Source organism: Primulina tabacum, chromosome 4, assembly GCF_025594145.1.
Source record: "Primulina tabacum isolate GXHZ01 chromosome 4, ASM2559414v2, whole genome shotgun sequence".
Lineage (NCBI taxonomy): Eukaryota > Viridiplantae > Streptophyta > Magnoliopsida > Lamiales > Gesneriaceae > Primulina > Primulina tabacum.
The window spans coordinates 5,207,854-5,232,434 of record NC_134553.1 but is presented as its reverse complement, the minus strand read 5'-3'; the positions used below and the strand labels follow the sequence as shown (position 1 = coordinate 5,232,434).

The window sequence follows — 24,581 nt, the reverse complement described above, 5'->3', positions numbered from 1 at the left end:
CAAACAAGTTTTTATCTACCAAAAATCATCTTTTCTCCTCACGGTCACCAAAATCGGCCGGCCACTCCTAATTTTGAAAGAAAATTTTTCGGCCTCCATTCTTCCACCGTGCACCGCTGCCGCTTGCCGTAATTCCAAAATTCTGGAGATCTAATCATGACATAAATTTCGTGTGAATTTCTAATGCAATCTACGCGATGAACAAAACATCTGATCATGGACCTGATTTAAGAAATTAAAATAGATGGTATATTCTAATAGATTGTTCATTAGTATTTACAAGAATGACAAAATCCGCTAATCCCAATTGGTTTGGTGTCCAATGTTCTTAAACGTAAATGTAAATAAATTTTAAATGTCTTATGATTGATTTAAATCATGCTACTTTCAATATATTTTGATTATTAAAATAATTTTTTTTAATTTTCGTTGTTATTACACCAGCAATATGTGTGGTTTGAATAACCTGAAGATGTTAACATTCTAGTGCTCGCAATGGCATATGCGTGTGGTACGAGGCAAATACTGTATACCGTAAATGAGATCAATTCGCAATCCACAAGCAATAAACTGAACCTGGCGTACGTATACCAGAGCTATTGCGTGGGGCTTCGAATACCAGTAACCATCTTGTCACTCGCTGTCACCTTACTATATAAAAAACTTTGTGCAAATTATTGCCACAAAACCCAATTTACACCTGTGATTAAATTATGCATTTCCCACTCTCTTTCACCATCTCTGCTGTTATATGTATATGTGTATGTGTACCTCTCCCCTTTTGATTCAATTGTGTTCAGAACTATTGCATCATTCCACTGAATAACAAGATTTCAGGATCTTTATTTTACTTTTTATGGACCTGAAAACTATAAAGAAAATTTGATGCGACCATTGCTGCGTGTGTTGTTAATATAATTGGGATTTGACTGATTCAGTCGTTGAATAATTAAACATGCAGATTCAGGAGGACTGAAGCATTTGCTGGGGTTTTGTTCTTAGATTTGGTATCGCTAATTATATGGTCAAGATGTGCATGTAGGAAATTATAAATCAATAACCAAACAAGGAAATTTTTTAATACAATTAATCTTCTAGGCACATGGGAGCTTGCATCTTTTGCTGTTATAAATTTCTTGGAAATATTTAATTATTTGTTTAACTTGCTCCATATTATCTTGTAACATTGTAAGAAACGGACGTAGAAGGGAATTTATAATGTCTGCGGTAATAATGAAAAATGCATGGGTTTTGTATTTAATATGGTAAGATTGGAGAGCATGCAACATTATAGGTTGAAAACTTGGACATAAACAAATATGTAAAGAAAAGGTGTTTTGAAAAGCCCATAAACAAGAAGAATGGACAAAGAGGAAGAGAGGAGGAAAAAGGTGGTGGTCCAAAGATTCCACTACAGACGAGAGAGAGAGATATATATATCCCATTGCCAATTCGTAGGAATTGAAAGGGTGGGGGGCAAGATTGGTAACAAGAGTTGCCCTATTTGAGAACTTTCATGGTTTTGCTGAGGGGACAAAAAGCAGAAATTAGGGCAAATTATATGCCCTCATGGCAGAAAAACAAGAAGCCTCGTGCACTCTTCTTGAAAACCCACAACACATTAGATCAAGATCCCATGTTTTATTTCATGATATATAAAATTGAGTAACCCCTTTTTCCCAGAACGACTTTAAAAAATGATTTGATATATGGGATAAATATTTCATCTACGTACATAAATAAATAAAATCGGACGTGAAATTGTGCATATAAAATTCGCAAAAAGATCAACGAAGACAAGGGAATTTTAGGGAAGCAAAAATGGCAACTATGCAAAGAACTTGATCTTTTCTGCTTTCCATTAACGAACAACTAGGTATATTTTTTTAGCTGAAATACAACTAAAAGCAGCATTATAAAACTATTTAATTTTCCAAGAATCAAAAGGTAAAGTAGAATTATGGGAAATTCTTGTTGAAAAAAAATGAAGCTTGATTAGCATTAAAGGTCAAAAGATTAACCGACCCACACCATGATACAAAATGACAGACAGACATATATAGCTCCACGAAGATAATATTGCTAATCAAACTTTTCATGAACCACATAAACATACAGATTTAATGCGCAATTGACCAATTGTGTCATCTGGAAAAAGCTAAATAACATAAAGATCAGATAAAGTTTAGGAATATTCTTATAAAAAATTATACTGAAGTATAAGAATTACACGGATAAACATCTTATAAATTATAATTAAGCCATCGAAGCAGGTACGTGTTAAGAATTAGGCATTGGCTGGTCTGATCTTGTCATGTCAGCACTAGTTCCAGAAAAACCTCAGTGGAAGTGTCCAAGGAAGCTGGGAAGATGTTGCTGAATCTGGAATAATCGGCGAAATAGGTTTTATGGTTTTCCACCGAATCCCAGAAACTGATCGGATGAAAATTAAAATCCATGCACAGCTAAGGAGATTAGGGTTAGGGTTTCCCATCCGTATCATTAATTTTAGTGCCAAGAAGAAACTGAGAAAAGGGGTTGATTTTGCCATCCCAAGAAAAGGGAATCGTTGAGACTATGAAGTTGGTAGCCTTCAGAAGGGTAATGAAGCCGCAGTAAAAGTTTAGCTTGAGAAACAGCAAAAGGGCTCAATGGAATATTGAGGAAACCAGAACTTCGCAACATTACCTCCCATGATCTGAATCTCTCGTGTCTTTCTCTCCTGTTTTCTCCTTCGGCGGCCACTATGTCAGTTATCTCTTTACCAAACCATATCTGCTCCAACGCCTGCCTCTCTCGACTGTTTGGCGGCAGAGTTGCTTCCAGAGACTCGAACACCGCAGCATAATGGTCTAGTGCTTCCACGAATCTTTGCTGAAAAAAGGGGTGGTTGTGATTTGCTTCCCTCTCCGCCACCGTGAAGACTATGGGGTTCATTGCTTTGATCCGGTGAAGGAAGAGGCGGACGGAATCGCGGTTCTTTAACAGGCGGTGGAGATATTGCATGCAGTTCACTGCTAGAGCTTCGTCTGGCAAGATGAGAACTGAGGAAGTAACAGAAATGGGGTCCTCGTTTGTGAGGAGGATAAGAGGATGAAACTGAAATCTGAGGCCTAAAGATTGAGCGAATTTCGCGAGACGGTCGCCTGTTCTGCGTAGGATTTCGAGATCACTCCCTGTGGCGGTTATCCGCAGTGTTGGCGTCGGGAAACGCTCAGCCACCGCCTGCATCAGTGGCGGCCATTGTACGCCGTGCATGATGTCGAAATCCAGTATGTGGATCGCTTGTTGGCCTTGGATTGATTCCAACATCGCTTGATTGGCCGTAAGCTGACTAAACCTAACGAATGGTGTCACTTGATTGAGCGACAAGTACGAGGAATGCACAAGGGCTTCATCGTTACTCGTAGAGATGCTTGCGCCGGCGATTGTGGGTACAGAGGTTATCACAGGACTAGGGATCATGAAGAAATTTGCAGCGGCGGCATGCCGGCTGAGACGGATCGAAAGAGCTTTGGCGAATTGGTGTACTAACCTTTCCGTAGAATCACCAAAAGGGGTGGAGTTTGTTGACAGTATAGAGATTAGCCGGTGAGCGGCGGTGAGATCAGACCGCGAAACTAGCTCCGCGCAGCTTATGAGCAGCTGCCGCATATGGATTGGCGGCGACACCAAACTCCGGTGCTCATGGATCTGGCGATGGTGGTGGTAGACATTTGGCGGCAGCGGCGGCTCCTCCACCTCGTCATGAGATGATGAACCAAATGAACCCAACATAATGACACCTCCAATCACCAGTAAGCATTTAGGAACAAGCCCTAGAAAGAGAAAGGGCAACAACTCATGATAATACACAGTATTATACTATTTTTACGCCTTTAAAAAAAAGGGTATAAAGTGTTGAGACACAGAGAATTAATGGTGGGGGAAGAAAGGAGAGACCTAGCCAGAAAATTCCTAGAGTTGGTTTATGTGCGAAAATATAGAGGTTTTTATAAGAATATTTATCTGTTTTGTTTCTTCATTAAAATACTAAAAAATATCACAAAACGATTTTGTAATATTTGTAAAGTAGGTCTCTTGTGAGATGGTCTCACAAATTTTTATCTGTGAGACGGGTCAACCCTACCGATATTCACAATAAAAAATAATACTCTTAGCATAAAAAGTAATATTTTTTCATGGATGACTCATATCAGAGATTCGTCTCATAAAATACGACATATGAGATCGTCTCTCACAATTTTTTGCCATAATTCTAATAGTGATTTGAATTAACAGAAAAAAAGTGAAAAAACTATAATCGGATGTAATTTTTAGATATAAAATCAATATTATAAGTTGGATATCGATGTTTGATAAATGCTGAATATTATATTTTTCAAGAAATCAGAAAAAATTGTATGACTGTAAAACTAGTCAAAATAATTAATCAACAAAATAATAAAAGTAAATTGAAATGACGAAGACATAATTCTCATTTCTTGTACATGAACAGATATGAGTAAAGCTAAAAAATAGATATTTTATTTCAAGAACATGTATAAAAGAAATCTCTTTAAAAAAATTAAATTGTGTCAATAATATCATGAAACTGAATTAAAACATTTTTTCAAAACTTGTCGTGTATCGAAACATTTTTATATGTAAAATTTAATATTCTTTTATGCCCTAGATAAATTAATTTGTAGAATAGTTAATGTGATAAGTTACTTTCAGTAATTATTTCGTAGATTGAACGAATTTTTTTAACTCAACAAAAATTACATCATCATTGATACACCAGGGATGAACCTTTCAAGATCCGGCCCAAACTCCCGGCCCATCTCTGAGGCCCACAGGTGACTGGCCCATGACAAGCCCAGGTATTCTCCTATAAATACCAGGTTTGAGCGTATGATAAAAAATTCAATATATTGTTTTCAGCAGCGCCCTTAGCTGCTCCCCCCATACATCCTCAGTCACTGACTTGAGCGTCGGAGGGGCTACGCCAGGACACCCTCCTGGCCCCCTCCTAACGGTCTTATTTGTGATTTCAGGCCCAGGGTAATTTTGAAGCCCGTGTCTGGATTAGTGACGCTTGCGTGGATCGGACCCTCAATTTCCCGTGAGTATCACTTGGCGCCGTCTGTGGGAACATTTGAGTTGAGACGTAGAGATGGTAGGGAAAGAGGGAGTAGAAGAGCTACCTCAGCATCATCGCGTCCTCATAGGGGACCCGAACAGTCTCATGCTGAGGCAAGGCAGGAACAACCCCATCAGGAGGCGAGAACAGAACAACCTCGTCAAGAGAACAGGGTCGAGCAACCCCGTCCTAATGAAAATGTGGGGAACTTGACCCTGGAGCAGTTGGGCCACTTTATCACTCGGACAGTGGATGAGGCTATGAAAAGGAACCAAGAATCTATGTTTTCTGAAGAGCAAGCCACTCGCCAAGAGCAAGAGGAAAATGCTGAGGGCCACCAGAGCAGGGTTGAAGAGACACAGCCCCACCAAAGTGGGGAGATTGGTGAGATGAGAGAAATGTGGAAGGAAATACAGATGTTGAGGCAGCAGTTGGGAAGCAGAGCGCCGGCACCCAAGAGAGGAAGTCCCTTTTCACTAGCCATTTTAGAAGAAGGACTTCCTCCAAATTTTCGACAGTCGAATGTGGGAGAGTACGATGGACATACTGACCCCGAAGAACACTTGGGGAGATTTGAGAATGCGGCCCTATTACATCAATATTCAGATGGGGTCAGGTGCAGGGTGTTTTTGGGCACGTTGGTGAGGTCAGCTCAGCAATGGTTTAACACCTTGCAGCCCAGCTCTACACGATCTTTCGAGGATTTTTCAGCTGCTTTCTTGCACAGGTTCGCTAGCAGCAAAAAACACCAAAAAAACTATTTGAGCCTGTTTGTGGTGAAACAACAAGAAGCTGAAACTTTGCGAGAGTTTGTTCAGCGTTTCAACAACGCAGCGTTAGCGATACCAGCGGCCACTCCTGACATCATGATAAGTGCCTTTACCCAGGGACTTAGAGGAGGAGAGTTCTTTAAATCGTTAGTGAAGAAACCTCCATCAAGTTATGATGATCTGTTATCTCGAGCGGAAAAATATGTAAATCTCGAAGATGCCCAGCTGCATAAGAGGATGGAGCAGCGATTTGGGGGAAGTAGAGTTGAGGGAACGGAAAGAGGAAGTAGGAAGAGAGGCGCGGGCGAGAGAGGGGAAGACAGAACTAGTAGTAGAAGACAATTCTCATCCCATGTTCCCCTAGATAGGAGTCGGGACGAGGTGATGGAGGTGAGGGAGCCCGCGAGGAGGTGGGAGAAGTCACTGAAGGATTGGGTGCAGTGCTAGATTGCCTTAACGGGATAGGCGAGAAGGATCCTCATTCAGGAGTCGACAAAGGTCTCGCTCGCCCCCTAGGCGTGGTCAAGGCCCTCCATGGATAAATCAGAGGATGGGTGAGCAGAGAGGGGAAGGTCAATGTCAAGATGTCCCTCAGGAGCTCGTCGAACCGAGGAGGGGAATGAATGAGGATAACCACCCTACGAGAGAAATGATTCATATGATCTCAGGGGGTGCTACTGATTGAGACTCTGGGCGAGCTCGGAAGGCACATGGGAGAAGGTTGGAGAACTTTGAGATATATAGGGGTGCAGACTTACCACAAGACCCCGTCATCAGCTTTGGGCCAGAAGACCTTCGAGGCGTTGTGACTCCACATAACGATGCCTTGGTGGTAACGACCACCATTGCCAATTATGATGTGGCGAGAATATTTATTGATAATGGAAGCTCCGTGAACGTCTTGTTCAAGAGCACGTTAGATCAAATGAAAATGGGAGGATTTGAGTTTGAGCCGGTATCCACCCCGCTGTATGGGTTTGCAGGACACGCCATCCCGCCTTTGGGTCAGATTGTTCTTCCCCTATCCTTGGGGACTGATCCTCGACGGGTAACAAAGATGATAGCCTTCACTGTGGTAGATACCCCATCAGCATATAATGGAATTATAGGGCGGCCATCCCTGAAGGATTTCAGAGCCGTAGCTTCCACTTATCATCAGAAGCTTAAATTTCTGTGTGAAAAGGAGTTGGAGTCTTGTGCGGGGACCAAAAAGTCGCACGTCGTTGTAATGAAAGAATCGTGAAGGAAGAAGAAAAGAGAGGTCGCGTGCATTCGCATGGAAGCTTGAGCTCAGTCTTACAGTTGTAGAGTCATTCGCAGAAGCTTCTAAGTGAGTGACTTTGTCCCAGGGAGGTATAAGAGGAGCATAAAAGTTGGAGAAAGCGCAGGGCAAGGCTTCAAAGAGACCCTAAAATGCTTACCACCTCAGAAAATATTACTCTTGAATTCATTGTTGATGTATTTCATCTTTGCATTTTCCCATGTAATCAGTTGGAATTCAATAAAATCAAGTTCTTCTTTTCAGTTCATGAATGGTGGTGTATTATGAAAGTGAGAAAAATTAAATTTTTCTGCTAAGGCATCGCCTAGCAGAGGAGCAGAGTTGGGGTGGAGAAAAATTAAATTTTCCTGCTAAGGCATCGCCTAACAGAGGAGCAGAGTTGGGGTGGAGAAAAATTAAATTTTCCTGCTAAGGCATCGCCTAGCAGAGGAGCAAAGTTGGGGTGGAGAAAAATTAAATTTTCCTACTATGGCATCGCCTAGTAGAGGAGCAGAGTGCAGGGGAGAAATTAAATTTTCCTTCTAAGGCATCGCCTAGCAGAGGAGTAGAGTTGAGGTGGAGAAAAATTAAATTTTCCTACTAAGGCATCGCCTAGTAGAGGAGCAGAGCGCAGGAGAAAAATTAAATTTTCCTACTATGGCATCGCCTAGTAGAGGAGCAGAGTGCAGGGGAGAAATTAAATTTTCCTACTAATGCATCGCCTATTAGAGGAGTTAGAGGGTGGGGGTGGTGAATTTTATTTTCCTGCTAAGGCCCGACCTAGCAGAGGAGCAGAGTGCAGGGGAGAAATTAAATTTTCCTACTAAGGCATCGCCTAGTAGAGGAGTTAGAGGGTGGGGGTGGTGAATTTTATTTTCCTGCTAAGGCCCGACCTAGCAGAGGAGTTAGAGTGTGGATGTGTTGAATTTTTATTTTCCTGCTAAGGCTCGACCTAGCAGAGGAGTTAGAGGGTGGAGGTGGTGAATTTTATTTTCCTGCTAAGGCCCGACCTAGCAGAGGAGTTAGAGTGTGGAGGTGTTGAATTTTTATTTTCCTGCTAAGGCCCGACTTAGCAGAGGAGTTAGAGGGTGGGGGTGGTGAATTTTTATTTTCCCGCTAAGGTCCGGCTTAGCAGAGGAGTTAGAGGGTGGGGGTGGTGAATTTTTATTTTCCTGCTAAGGCCCGACCTAGCAGAGGAGTTAGAGTGTGTGGGTGTTGAATTTTTATTTTCCTGCTAAGGCCCGGCCTAGCAGAGGAGTTAGAGGGTGGAGGTGTTGATTTTACTTTCCTGCTAAGGCCCGGCTTAGCAGAGGAGTTATGAGATGATGAAGTGAGAGTTTGATTTTTCCTGGTAAGGCCCGGCTTGGCAGAGGAGTTAGAGGGTGGAGGTGTTGATTTTATTTTCCTGCTAAGGCATCGCCTAGCAGAGGAGTTAGAGGGTGGGCGCATTGAATTTTATTTTCCTGCTAAGGCATCGCCTAGCAGAGGAGTTAGAGGGTGGGCGCATTGAATTTTATTTTCCTGCTAAGGCCCGGCTTAGCAGAGGAGTTAGAGGGTGGATGTGTTGATTTTATTTTCCTGCTAAGGCATCGCCTAGCAGAAGAGTTAGAGGGTGGAGGTGTTGAATTTTATTTTCCTGCTAAGGTGTCTCCTAGCAGAGGAGTTAGAGGGTGGAGATGTTGAATTTTTATTTTCTGCTAAGGCCCGGCTTAGCGGAGGAGTCAGAGGGTGGAGGTGTTGAATTTTTATTTTCCTGCTAAGGTATCACCTAGCAGAGGAGTTAGAGGGTGGAGGTGGTGAGTTTTTACTTTCTTGCTAAGGTATAACCTAGCAGAGGAGTTAGGGGGTGGAGGTGTTGAATTTTATTTTCCTGCTAAGGCATCGCCTAGCAGAGGAGTTAGAGGGTTAGAGTGAAGAATTTTTATTTTTCCTGCTAAGGTCCGGCTTAGCAGAGGAGTTATGAGATGCTGAGGTGAGAGTTTGATTTTTCCTGTTAAGGCCCGATTTAGCAGATGAGTTAGAGGGTGAGGAGGTTGAAGTTTTTATTTTTCCTGCTAAGGACTATTTTAGCAGAGGATTCAAGGGCGCGGGGAAGTATAAATTATTTTCCTTCAAAAGTTTAGTAGAGGACCTTGAAGATGGGGGCGACGAGGGCATACTGTGTTAGAAAAATTTATTTCTTTTGTCGTTAACGAACAATGTTGCCGCTGCAAAAATTACGGGGATCTATTGTAACCTCTTCGAAATAAAAATCTCAACATGCTTGGGCGGGGCTTACGAGGGGCGAGTGTGGCGGTGGTGGCTGGGCGAGCACGAGGGCAGTGCTAGGGCGAGAGGCTGCGCGCTGGGGAATTAGGGGCGAGGCTGATGTGGGCGAGCGTGGCAGACGGGGCAGGTGCTCGGTGGGCGAGCTGGGAGTGAGGGCGAGCTGCCGTGGGCGAGCGTGGCAGACGGGGCAGGCGCATAGTGGGCGAGCTGGGGGTGAGGGCGAGCTGATGTGGGCGAGCGTGGCAGACAGGGCAGGCGCACGGTGGGCGAGCTGCTGTGGGCGAGCGAGGCGCGCTCGACAGGGGCGCCCGGCAGGAGTTCTCGGCGAGGACGAGCGTGTGTGCGGCTGCGCGTGCATGGCAGGAGGGTGAGAAGCGCTTGGCGAGGGTGTAGCAGCGTGCTGGCGAGGCTGGCGGTTGAGGCGAGGGCAGCGTCGCGTCGGTGCGACTCGGCGAGGGGCGAGCGTGCGGCAGTGACGAACGGCTGGAAGAAAATGCACAACTCGCACCCGGTAGACCGAGAACAACGCAATTAATCGAACTTTGAATCTACGATTCAGTTCGACTTGGGAGGGGAAGACTGGTGATACCCCAGGGATGAACCTTTCAAGATCCAGCCCAAACTCCCGGCCCATCTCTGAGGCCCACAGGTGACTGGCCCATGACAAGCCCAGGTATTCTCCTATAAATACTAGGTTTGAGCGTATCATAAAAAATTCAATATATTGTTTTCAGCAGCGCCCTTAGCTGCTCCCCCCATACATCCTCAGTCACTGACTTGAGCGTCGGAGGGGCTACGCCAGGACACCCTCGTGGCCCCCTTCTAACGGTCTTATTTGTGATTTCAGGCCCAGGGTAATTTTGAAGCCCGTGTCTGGATTAGTGACGCTTGCGTGGATCGGACCCTCAATCAATTTCCCGTGAGTATCAATCATCATCATCATGTATATATATATATACACACACTAATAAAAGAAAATTTTTTGGACCGAGCCCTTCAAGAAAGTGAGCAGGCAGTGTTGGAATCTAAAACTCGTGTGTAAATTAAAGAACAGAATTACATAAATGATGATGATGATGGTGATGATGATGATGATGATGATGGTGGTGGTGAGAGCGATGATGGCAGCAAAGAAGGGAACTCAGTTGCGACATAGTGGGTGAACATGTTCAAACAGTAGATCTCAACTAGAAACACAACCACCAAAAATTAGTAAATGTATAAATACGGATAAATTCTAATATATAAAATTAGTAAATGCATAAATACATGGATAAATTCTAATAAAGATAAATATATATTAGAATTAGAGCATTTCGGAAATTAATATCATATCTAGGTCTATGTCTTTAATTAAAAAGAAAGTTAATTTTAATCTAGCTCTTTATTATTCATATTCTTTATATTGTATAATTTCATGCTTAGTCATTATTTTTTAATTTTTGACATGTCAGTACTATGTAGGCTTTATATCAACACAACATCGGTGCACATTAGTGACATGTCGAAAAAAATGATTAAAACTACAAACAAGATAAAAACAAATTATTAAAACTGAAAATTGGAAATATAAAATATGTAAAATTGCAACAAAAAAAAAAAACAATTATACAAACCCAAAAATTCAATATACTTCCTAAAATTATGTGTGGATAAGAAATAACACAAATAAACAGGCCGGCCTTCTTTCTTTCTATTTTGACAGTTTTGGATAAAATTTTGGAAAAATACTTTCAAAATATAAATTAAATTTATGGTTTTGTTTTGGGGAGATAAAATTAATGATTTTTGAGTTGGAATATAGTAACATGATATCGTAATTTAAAAAATAAAACAAATAAAAAATTGAAATTTGAATGTTATGATTTAGGCAAAAATTTATGTGAGACGATATCATGCGTCGTATTTTATGAGATGGATCTCTTACTTGTGTCATCAATGAAAAATATTATTTTTATGCTAAATGTATTATTTTTTATTGTGAATATTGGTAAGGTTGACCCGTCTCACAGATAAAGATTCGTGAGACCGTCTCACAAGAGACATACTCTATGATTTATTGGTATATATATAAGGGAGATATTAATTGTGTTTTAAGGAAATAAAATGAAGATAAATGATACTATTGTTTTTGGGGAAAAAAACCAAAACAAACCAGGGATAGGTAAAATTTGGACTTGTTTTGGGAACTTTAAAAAAAATATTATTTAAGAATATATTTTAAATAAGTGAATCAGATGATACGTAACAAACATTATATTTTGTGTTTTAAAGTAATTTTTTTTTATTCTTATTAGGATATAAGGAGCAAAGATATAGAATTAATAAGGATGTGGTTTATCTAGGAAAACAAATATAAAACGAGTTAAAATCGTTTATTATATTAAACTTGTCAAACTTAGTCAATTTGTGCAAACGATGGCATTTATTCGGGAAACAATTTTTCGAATTATATTCTTTAATAGTTTATTACAGACAATGATTGTTTAAACAATAAAGTAAGTGTTAGACTTTTCATCTTCGACCAAACATTTCATGCGTTTGATCTTCATCTTTGTCGGAGAGGCTTAAAAGATGGAAAACCCAATTTGAAATGATTAGAGACACGCATTATTCTATACACATCGATTTATCATCTATATATATATATATACAGAATTCATCGTCTTATTTTACGTACCAAATGATGAGTGTGAAAGGTTAAATAAACTAAGTGTTGTAGATTTAATAAAATAAATCTATAAATCATGTGATTAAATCTATATATCACAACCTAAAAATGTACGAACGAATCTGGACAACCTACATGTTTTTATGTAGTATATTTAAAAAAAAAACTATAGATTAGGGTTTGTAAAGATAATCGAAGAACTGAATTGAGTAACTAATACTTAGATTGAGAGAATTCAGACCCAAAATTTGAATGAAGCTTATGTTGTATTTAGATCGAAGAATTTCAAATGTATTTTTTTTTAATTATTTTAGAGAACCAAGATCGTGAAATTCAAATATATTGACGTGATTACACAATGTTTCATGTTAATTATGATGAATTTCAAATTCACTCAACGATAGTATCATTTGAAATTCATTCTAATATGTAAATAAGTAATGTATTTATTTAAAATTTGTTCTATTTTTTCATCATTAACACTAAAATTATAATCGAAACACATAAATTTCAAAAAATTTATCTCTTGAATATTCTTTCCGTGATATATAATCTTTAAAACCCCATAATTAATAATTGGTCCATCCCTTGTAAAATGTGGACCAGAGTTTTTAATTACAACTAACTAATGTGAGCAAACAAAGAGTCGGCGGCGAATAAATATGTAGCCGCTGGGGATTAAAGTGAGAATATTTGCCGCAATTTTCAGATTCGTCATTCATTATTTTGGACACTGTTTATATATATAAATTGGTAATCTGATCAATCAAATTTAATCCGAGTTATCGCTAATTTCTAATATCGTTACAAAGTAAAAAAAAAAAAGACATTTAATATAATTTAGTTTAATTTGAAGTAATACAGCATCCTCGTAACTTGGTCGCATCTAGAAATTTATTTATTTTAAACAAATTATGTGGAATGTTTACACAAGCGGAGTTGCAATTCACTCAAATGTAAGACGGAACCCATCACCCATGTAACTTTAAAATATATATATATATATATATATATATATATATATATATATATATATATATATATATATAGTTTTGATATGCTGCACACCTACCGTGCACAATTATGTGAGCACCGATGAGGTGTTACTCACCTATTGGATGTGATGAAATATAGAAAAATTGCGCATCCAATGCGTGACTCATCGATGCTCACATAGATATGCACGGTACCTGTGCATTATGTCAAAACTGTATATCTATATATATTATTAATTAATTAATTAATTAATTAATAGACTGGCATCACCCACGTGGGGATACCAACTCTGTACGCCAAGCAAACCTTACACTCCAAACCCTTCCCTTTTCAGGTCCCCACAATCTGAACAAAGAACCTTTTCTTATCTTTTTATATATATATATATATATATATATATATATTGAAATTATTAATTTATTTATAATTTTTGAAGAAAATATATTAGATTTTAATTTAGTTAATATAATTAATAATGTATGGAAGGGTAATTAACTAATTATTAATTATATCACGAGGATAAGCGAATTTTTTGGACAACAAATTAATTTAATTATCGAACCATTTTAATGGATGGCATGCATGAATTTTGAATGTAATTTAATTAGTTACTATCAAAGCTATGAAATCACAAACTCTAAAAACGGCATGCAAAATGTATAGCTCCAATGTTTACAATATGCCATACGTTAATTTTTTCAAAAATTCACATAATTTTTGCAATATTTTGAAAAATAAGAGCATCATTTTTACACTCGCCTTAAGAAACTTGACTCGTAATAAATTTGATCCGTCAACGTAACACCGAACTAAATTTACATCAATCGCTCTATAACTTTAATTAATTAAGCTTAATGCAAATATTAACAAAAAAATATGAGAAAAACTAACCTTAATTATATTGTAGTTCGATTGATGAATTTCAAATATATTCATTTGTGTTTTTGTTGCTTAGAAAAGTGATATCATAAATTTCAAATTCACAAGTTATATTTTTATATAGTATTTCATGTTAATTATGATAGATTTCAAGTTCATTCAATCATGATATCATTTGAAATGTATTCTACTTTGTATAATTAATATTTAAATAAGTAATACATTTTTAAGATTTGATATACTATTTTACTATAACAATAAAAATATAGTCGAAAAATCCATGTAATTCAAATTCATCTACTCAAATACAATATTAAAGAATGGGAAAACAAACTTCTTCCACTAATCTAGCTATAAAATCACCGTAAGTTTCAAAAATCAGTTTTTCCAAACACAAAAATTACGCAACACATGCATCGCGTCTTCTCGATGACTCGTAAATATTATATATTACTGGTGTATATTCATTTTTTTTTAAAAGAGAATGTATATATTCTTTTCACAAGAGCTGTTATTTTTACCTGGCCTGCACATCTTATTTTCAACGCCATATATACGTATAGGAAAAGCACGCCCTCGGATTCAGAATCTTTTCCATCGCCATCTTTGAGACTTGTATATCGGTCAACATTTAGTCAAACTTTTTCCCAGATAGTCAATGCAAACATGAAAACTACTTTGGATTCCTCATAATTATTTCACATCTTTATATTTAAATTATTGTTTGTCTTTGGGTCTCGATTCTGAGGGGAAAAACATATATGAACGTGTAAGATTTATTTGGCTTCTCGTTTTCAATGGTTTTTTTTTTTTTTTTTTTGAAGTACTCTAGAAATTACACATTTAAAAATTTAAAATTAAATTATGTAACTTCGATCCTATCTTTTTAATGATGCACCGTGCACGTTTACTTTAAATGTAGGATTTTATAATATATTTTTATTCAAATGAACTACATATGTATATAATTATATACAATTTTTAATATGCGTTCATATATCATGTCCACTTATGTACCCGTCAATGAGGTGACATTCGTCTATTGGATGTGATGAATCATATCTAAATTCTACATACATTATATGAGTATCATATCATTGGTGAGCACAGATGTAGATTCGATGACAGACAATATATCAAAACTATATATATATATATATATATATATTGATGAAATGTGGCTATTTTAACCCCCTTGATTTGAACTAGAGTTTGATCCCATGCACCTTGCTAAAAATAATTTTGGGAAATTCTTCGAATTTTGGGTCAAATCCAAGAAGGAGAAATTGGGGATTCCCCGGCATGTGCTATTGCCACAGCATTTCTTGATATCGATCGCCATACCTCCTGCCTTTTACCCTTTTTTCCCCTACAACTATGAAGCGTGCAAGAACAAAAATTCCGAGATTTCTTGGATTCACGTGTAGTTCTTGATTTGACGTGCGCCAAAGTCCACCTTTTTACCATTATAATTTTACATGCCCTACCATCGTCTTGGAACAAGAATTTAAAAGGTGAAACTTCACAATGCAATTTTTGAAGTCCCGTGTAGCATTAATAAATCATATTATTTCGTCAAATCAAAGCTTCAACAAGAGCCCAAATATGAAAAAAGTATGAACAAAAGAATGTTCCACTTGTTTACTTCCGTAAAGGTGGGGAGAATGGTTGAATGTAAATTTTATTGGCAAATGTACAGTAACATCACTTTTGATATTCCATTCAATTCCATCATTTTCAAGTTTTAACGATGTAAACGCTAAAAACTGATATGCAATAGGGGAAAACACTACAAGAAGAATCTAACATGATTTACACAAACCGTGTGAAACGAGTAATTTGCACGTAGTCATGGTGTTTTCTAGCTTTCATCAACTCCCTCCATCTCATTTGCTTGTAAGATTTCTACTGGAAACTGCAAACCACGGCTTCTCGTCTTTGTTTTCCTTGGCCAGTTTTCAGAGGACGCCTAAAGCTGATGACCGATAAATTTAGTTTAAAAAATGTGTTCTAAGATGATCTTCGCCATTGATTCTTTCCTTTTTTCTGAGGTAACTTAAAGGGGCTCCAGCTCTTCCTGCGCTTGGAAGTTTCACAAAAAAGTCCGGACTGCGAGTGCTTGTTGGAGCCACAATTCAAACTCCTCCTCTTCGTCCATCATCTCCGCATCCAAATCCCATGGATACCTACCCGAGTTGGACCTCTGAGTTGACTTCTCTAATCCAACCATGTTGACATGGAAACTGGGACGATGAGTGTTTGGCCTGCAAGCCATACCCTAAAAGCGAAAAAACAGCATTCATTCCCGGTGACAAGAGAAAGCAGTTAATGCTCTAATCTGATAGTGATGTTGCATGTCAATCTGATAGTGATGTTGCATGTCAAGATATAAAGTAGTAGAAATATGACAACTACTTCAATATCGTGAGGAGCAAACGTTGACCTTGAACAATAAAGTAGAAAATCGGGCTATAATCAAACTTCTTTGGGACTAAGGCCTGCGTGATAATATGATTATATTGCTCAAGCTTCGGCAAGTGGTCTAATAGAAGCCTAATGATTATCGTCGATGTACTAATTCAGAAAACACAGGCTTTAGAGTAATGATGCACCAATCTGACACCAGCCCTTCAATTATAGAAATACAACATTCCGCACATTACTCCATAGATTGAGCCAGACATAAAATATGGGAGATTTGTAGAATCCTCCTACTTTCAAATATTTATGTCAAAGATACATGTTGACTTCTAAATAACAGATATGACGTATGCACCAGAATGATTGCTAAAAAAGCCCAACTCATTCAAAATTTTCTTCCGAGCAAAAGCAACAAACTTACCTGACATATAGCCCACTCTGACACATCAAAGATCCTGCTTTCAGCGCATACAAATGCTCGAGGTATTTCCACCTATATAAGATAAGTACGATACATGTGAAAGAGAGAAGACACTTAAAAATTTCAGATGTAGCACAGACGCAATAACAAGTAAACATGTCAATAAATACATCGCAAGGGCATGAAAACAACGCATAACAAGGGTTCCAGGGTCATGGTCTGAGTAAAGGATGTTGAACTCATGACCTAATGGAATTTGAACTTCAAAAGAGATTTAAGATAAGAGGTTAAAATCACGATCTAAAACTAGCTTAGACAGCTTTCTTAAAAGCTTTTTTTTTTTCACAACTTGTCTATGTTGTGATTTAAGGTAACATTAGATAAAAATCAGTTACATGCTGATCAGTAAAGTAACTTCACAGAAAGTCTCTACATCCTCGAGTAAAAACAATTCCTATAGACCAGACAGCGCAACAAATTCCTAAAAAACAAAGATCAAAAACACAAAAACATCAGATGCTCATCATTGTAACTTGTAAGTATCATATACAGACTCTCATCCTCGAGTAAAAACAATTCTTATAGACCAGATAGTGCAACAAATTCCTAAAAAGCAAAGAGCAAAACCACAAGAACATCAGATACTCATCATTGTAACTTGTAAGTATCATATACATGACTTCACCCTTGTATGGGTAAGCATGATGATGCCATAAAATAGTGATAAAAAAAAGACATGGAAAGCACATCCCAATCATTTCAACTGAAGATGCATCAAAGAAATGACGCAAACTAATCTTGTTACAGAATATACCTTCTGTGGCCGATCAAATACCAGTGACCTTTTGTTCTCTACCCATCCATCACCATCTTTGGCTTGATGGTATTGACAGCAATCCTGTACCCAACAAAACCATCTTCACTTATTATCCCTACCAAGCAACTGCCGAAATTTATTTTCTTCTCAGAGAAACAAAACCTGGCACCATCTTGCTTTGGCCTTTGATCTATTTGTACAAATCCAGATGTGCGAGTTTCCACACTTTGTGCACTGTATGCGCCTCGACTCCTCGGAAGCAAAAGTCAGCAGTTGTCTGCATATCGTAGTTGAAGATTGTGAATCTTCTACATTTCTAGCCACTTCATATTTCCAGGTAGTCATATTTATCATGTGTATTTCCAGCCTCATGACAGACATTGATTGTATGCATTCAAAGATATCCCCCCATGAGATTAAACACAATATTACATGAAATGTATGCTCACACGCAGAAAATTTTAATTTTCAGCATCACTATAAGCACAAACGACAATAATGTTGTGTAAAACACTAAAGAAAGAATGTGGGTAACACCTTGTGCAGCTACATTATTGCAACCTTTTCTTATCTATATATTAATTACCAATCCTTTACTAGTGAAAATTAACAGAATACGAACACAAAACAAACTAGGTTATGCTAGCCCATCCATATATTTGCACCTGATAAGAAGTACTGGGTGATTTCTGCAGGACACTCTTAGATTCTTCCTTCTTGAGTTGCTCATCATAGTCCCTCTTCTTAACAGCGTCAGATAGAACCTATAATAATGCCAACTTGAGCAGCAATTGGAAATGCACAAACTCATCTCAGGCATCTCTAAAAAAATAGCCAAAAAGCATGAAAAAAAGACCTCGTATGCACATTGAAGCTTCTTGAAAGATTCACTGGCCAGTGGACATTCCCATGTTTTTGTCTGGGTGAACTAGCATGGCCTGAAAAGTAACTAAACAATAAGCCTAACTAACAAGATACACGGACCATGTACATCTTGACAAAGAAAGATACTAATCAACAAACAACCACTTTACCCTATACCTTGGACTTCACTTCTACAAGAAAATGGGATTACATTTCATGGAGCAAAATAAGATTATGGGTCCAAGAAGGTTTGTCCTAAACAACTTCTTTTCCATGTCAGACGTCATCACTTGGAACAATACTGAAAAATTTCCTTGTAGGCGTATAATAAGATAAAGGCCCAAAGGTAACACCTATCAAACATACGGGAAACAAAGTAATAGCAAGGGCTCAATAGTAGAAAGACCCAAGAGGGAAGGGAGAATAGTTAATCACGGGGTAGCGAAGAGAAATTAGCACTTCTATAAAATCATATCCAATACCCTTTCATGCAGTGTTGTTTTAAGGAGAATCAGACTACCAAGGTTCATTTCACACAAGTGGTCAAACTCAAACCTAAAATCATTACTTTCTAGCATTACTACATGGTATAAAATTTTGATCTCCAACATGAAGCCTTGGGCAGTGAAGGATACATCCAACGAAGAATAAGCCGTTTGAAGACTAAGTCCAACTGGTATAAAGTTCACAAAGATGGGAAGCAAGGTGATATACCATGAACACAAATGAATGACGGAAATATAACAGCTCGCAACATTCCTGTTCTTGGTAATTTTCTCTCACGATGCATTTGCTCTCAACCATCAATATATATCACACACTCCCTCATAAATAGAATGTATATTTGAAATGACATGACAATCACTTCCAGAACATCCAAAAGGTAGGAGCCTAAGTGAGAGAACTCACCAAATCAAATTGAGATTAAGATCATTGCATGAAGATATGCTGCTAAAGCACAATAACAACAAGCTTTGGTTCTTTCCATAGAAAATTAAACTTTATTTAATTGCAATTAGCAAACTTAAATTTTCTTGATATATGTTGTTTGATAAGAATAATTAAGTCTTCAAATGCACAGCACGACTGGTTTGAATTTAAGAGTAACAATCACATGGCTTCTGGCCCCCGATAACCCTGGCTGTTTCATTCCTTTTTATAGAAAACCGCACAATGTCTTTAGGAATTTGCTAAATAAAAAGGAGAAGAAAAAAGGAAAAAAAAAGGATCACAACTGTTTTTGCACGTCACTTTGAATCTTTTTTTTCTTACCTTCATAAAACATTCTTTTCAGTTACAACAAAAAAAAAAATTTCAATATTCGAGTCAGCTTTTTTTGTGGTCAATTATATCATAACCAGCATCAACAAAATATTGTATAGTCAAATCTCTAAGCAATTAGGCAGCAAGGTTGATTCTTATTTTACAAGTCAAGGTTTCAGGTGGAGCTGCCGGGAGCCAATATTGTTTATGCAAATGAAATAATCTAATGGTGTTACTGGAACCAACTTAGCGGAGAGAAAAGTACCTCAGCAGTATCAGATAAAAAAAACATTTTAACAACTAGAGTACGAGATAAGGGGTTATATATTGTTGAAGATTGGAGTGCCGACCTTTTTTCGGTATTCCTTCTTCAAGAGAATAAAATCAACTTTCTTTTGACGTGGAAAACCCAATGCTTCATAGTGATCTCCACAGCCTAAAATCCGCTTCATCTCAAGTGTTGAAGATGAATCTTTACAAACCAATTTCTTAACAACAGGTTCTTTTGGTTTTTCAACAAAGGATGAAGAATTAGTAGGTTTGCAGTCGGATTTACATGACTGTAACTTCTCTTCTTCACTGGGAGCAGAATATTCACACTCTGGGGAGAAATCATCTTTTGCAAATGATTCGGGTACTCTATGCTCTTCAAAATGAGTGTTTTCGCCCAAATTATCACACCTTTTGATCAAGTAGTTCAGCACTTCATTCGATAGAAATGAGAGGTTAAATGCAAGTAACACCCCAAGCCATCCCACTCGAACCTTAACACAATACAGAGCATATAAAGTCGCCATTAAAACCACCAACCTTGCATGATTTAGGAGAAAAAAGATAACCTGCATTCCAGATCATGTTTCAATCAACACATTCATCAGGTAAGAGCAATAGCTAGGGCATTAAAAAAATTGGCCCAAGAAAAATTTTAGGAGCCAACTTCAAATGTACATGATGATAAATGAACATGCTTGATGGGCAAGATTTGCTCCAATTGACATCCAACGGAATTCATATGAAAACAAATTTCAAAAGTAGTTCATAAAATCAGAAGCAAACTCAATTAAGAAATTATGAATAAACGTTTTGATCTTCTGAATATTATCAAGAATTTCAAATATTATACTCATTTTGCTTATTTTCCCCAAAAAAACGATTTGTTCTACAGTTGGGATAAGCCCAAAAAAGGGTAGTTAAAACGGGAAATGGGATAAGCATATACATCAATCAGCACTATGCACTGAGTTCAACGTAGACAAGGAGAAGCACCTACCACCAATTATAAACAAGGTACCCGTGATCCAAAAGTTAGCATACATCCATAAAACTAGAATAGCAATCAGTCCAACAATAAAAAGACCAGGAGTGTAGCCCAAATACTGAACAGCAGCACCGGCCATTCCCTGAACACAAATTAGAAATCACGAGTGACTCGTTAGCATCCCTTTATGAAAGCAAGAAAGTTTCAAAAGTGCCATCTTTTGGACATGATTATAAAAATAGGATAAAGATCCCCATTGCATGAGATTACACTTCTTAGACCAACAGACGCAATCAAGAGCAGGAGATAAGCTATTACATACAAAAATATCGAGTTGTGTTTAAAATAAGCATGCCACATAACTATGACTACATATCAAAGGTTCATACCATTTTGATGGTCTTTTTTGGCTCAATCTAAGTATAATGTCTCCATGGTGTTTGCCCCCATCACTTGAATTTTAAGAATTAAAGAAAAATGGGATAGCAACCAAAATAAATCCAATAAATCATTCATCGTAACAGAATCATGCCCCGCTGTATTGATGCAAATGCAATTATTTGAAGACAGTTTACCTAGAGAAAATCCAAGACAAACAATGTGTGACGAACAAGTGGCACTAGATCTGGCGCAAAAAAATTTCAATCGTGAAGTTTGAGCAAGGATATATACATAACTAACTTTGAACTAAATGCGCCTAGGAAGAATATCTATGTATGAAACTAGTAACAGGGCATAAAGCAGTGAAGTACTGAACGATTTATCTAGACTGGACGCGTACCATACTAAGCAGTAGATACAAAAGGCAGGACATTGATGTCAAGCTAAGAAAGCAACTCCACATAATGACTAGCAGAGCCGCCGAACCCAGCCCAATGAAAGACTGGAAGCCCGTGACGGAGCAATTTTTCCAATAAACCAACATGAACATCAGACCTCTTCCAAATCTTGCACATCCCACAGCAAACCATTGGCCAGTGCCGCTCCATGAAAATTCCAATCTTGTCCCTCAAACACCTAAAATTTGTCTTTGGAACGGAGTAAAAATTCTTCGATTGCAACCATTTTAACCCTTGGTTGAACAACCCAATATCCTCCATGACCTAATAACTCTACGAAATTTTAAGTAAGGACAAAATAAACCATAAAACCGAATCTCACACAATAAAGATCAGATTTTCGTCAACGTTCAATAACATTTGTTCATAATGACCTTGAAGCTGAACTTCTCTGATAGTTTTATCTCCGACATCGTCATGATGCACAACCAAAGCACCGCATATTGAGAGAATGTGACGAAGGACTTTAATCGAACTCAATCTCCAAAGATTCTGGTGCTCAAGAAAAGATATCCCAACTGTTGATTTCCCAGTTTGAGCTTGCAAGTACCATACAAAAAAGCAATAATATCCAGAATATTCCGCCTCGACACAGTTAAAGCTAAAATTTCGTGAACTCCACAGTTGGGAGATAAACAAGAAACAAAACTAGAACACCCAATTGCTTCGCACATACGTCTCCATAAAAGCAAAATCCATAAATAAACTCACAGCATTTTTCACTTTTTTGACTCCAACAATCCACCCATGAAAGAACCTCCCTTCAGTAAACCATCCTCTCACGGAGAAAACATAAAAGGAACCAAAAAAAAAAAACCCACCAAATTATGCCCGCTAAAAACCCAACACGCAAAAACAAATTTTAAGTAAAATAAATGTTGAGGAATTTTTAGCTTTAATCAATGGGAGAAAAAGTGGTAACCCTAGGCTTCACAAATTTATTTTATTTTCATGGAATACTTGTGGGAAAGAAGATCAAAAAGTTTGAAAAAGGCGTTGTGAGAGTGATGAAACAAGCAGTGACGATGAGAGAGAAAATGAATAATTTATTTGAAAGATTTGCAATGGAATTAAGGTTAAATATTTTTTATATATTAAATTAAGGTTAAATCTTGGATGGGATCATTTGCTCTTAATTTGTCATCCAAATATATATTAATTTATACATATTTATTAAGACAAAAACTTGTATGAAAAGATCTCACAGGTAGTATTTTATTAAACGGATTTTTTATTCGGGTAATCCATGAAAAAATATTACTTTTGATTCTAAGAGTATTACTTTTTATTATGAATACCGATAGAGTTAACTTGTTTTAAAGATAAAGATTCGTGAAACCGTCTCGCAAGAGACCTATTCATTTATTAATTAACCATTATAATATTTAGGTAATTTGTAAAGCCCGAGCTACTAAATTTCTACTTTTCAGTGTAAATCACAAATAGCAGCGAAGCTAATGTGAGTAGATAGGGTGGTTGCCTCATTCATCATAATATTTTTTTTAATAAATATTTTATAAAGTTCAATAATTGAACATATTACTCATATAAATAAACATCATAAAAACAACTCTTATTAGAGCATCTCACACGTCAATTTCGTGATAGAAATCTCCTATCCGAACAAAAAGGGAGAGAATGGGAAAATAATAAATTGACTTTTGCTAAAGTCATGTTGGTTTTTCTTAAATGGATAGAATGACACCAAGAATATTGTAATTATTGTCTTAATTTAACTTGATTAAAAACAAAGACGTCCTTTTAATTATAGTTTGGCCTATACGACATCTAATACAATTATATTTCTTGAATGAATCACATATAAAATATATTTGACATTGTACATGAGAATAATGTTGCCCAAAGTCAATCGAATGAAACCAAACCCATTTATATTGCTCGACAAAGAGGATGACGATATGACGATAGGGCAGGACGGGATGAGGCGGAATAGATTTATCATCTTCATCCTCACCTTGAATTATAGCGATACTTTCATACCAGTTTTTATCTGATTAAGAAATCCTTATACTTGACCCAACGGGAATTAAATATTCATTTTCGTCTCCATCTCCGCTTCAAAAATGGTAATTATGTGTGTTTGTCATTTTCATCCTCGTCCTCGAATTATATGCCCGCCTCATTTTGATCATATCTAACCGGGAAATCTCTATCACCGTCTCGGTTGGAATTAAATCTCCACTTTAAACTCTATTGAAGTTGGCCAAAAAGGTCCTCAATTTTAATTAAAAATTGATACAAAAATCCAATTATTAATATAAATATTAATATTGCTTAAAAAATTTTCATACATTAATAAATTGACCGTCGATAGGAAATATTATTGTTGTTGTTGTTGTTGTTGTTGTTGTCGAGTACGAGTATAAGGATGATGATGACATCCCCATACCCGTCCTGATTTATCCCGGGGATTCAAAAAAATCATTGAACTTTATAACTAATCTTCAAACCCGTTCCGTTTCAGGTTTTACAATTGTCATTCGTAGATGTAACAAGTTTTTTCTCCTAAGCCCTGATATAAAACTTTAGTATCGTTGCTTATATATCTATATTATTATTATATTATTAAGTGAAACCTTTGAAGTAACTATCTTAGAAGACACTAAAATATCTAATTACATAATTACCCTTATTGTCATACTAAAAACCTCCTCAAGTCACTCCATATTTTACATAGAAAAATATATAAACAAAACTTTCCTTTTAA

General features: G+C 37.3%; 2 protein-coding genes across 2 annotated transcripts; both read right to left on the bottom strand.

Annotated features, from left to right (window-relative positions):
- Window positions 1–2,131: 2,131 nt before the first annotated feature.
- Window positions 2,132–3,828, bottom strand: LOC142541481 (scarecrow-like protein 18). Its single transcript, XM_075648010.1, has one exon. The coding sequence runs from the start codon at window positions 3,775–3,777 to the stop codon at window positions 2,509–2,511; it is 1,269 nt and encodes a 422-aa protein (XP_075504125.1). The 5' UTR covers window positions 3,778–3,828; the 3' UTR covers window positions 2,132–2,508.
- An 11,802-nt stretch (window positions 3,829–15,630) lies between these two features.
- Window positions 15,631–22,904, bottom strand: LOC142542722 (uncharacterized). The gene is given in 13 exon segments (XM_075649517.1): window positions 15,631–16,079; window positions 16,081–16,248; window positions 16,813–16,884; window positions 17,627–17,710; window positions 17,792–17,906; window positions 18,293–18,393; window positions 18,486–18,533; window positions 18,535–18,567; window positions 20,107–20,580; window positions 20,582–20,595; window positions 21,027–21,156; window positions 21,796–21,972; window positions 21,974–22,904. Coding segments are annotated over 13 exon segments (1,656 nt in total). The 5' UTR covers window positions 22,115–22,904; the 3' UTR covers window positions 15,631–15,980.
- Window positions 22,905–24,581: the final 1,677 nt, after the last annotated feature.

Coding starts and splice junctions, on each gene's coding strand:
- LOC142541481 (XM_075648010.1), bottom strand. CDS start 3,777: ATGTTGGGTTCATTTGGTTCATCATCTCATGACGAGGTGGAGGAGCCG.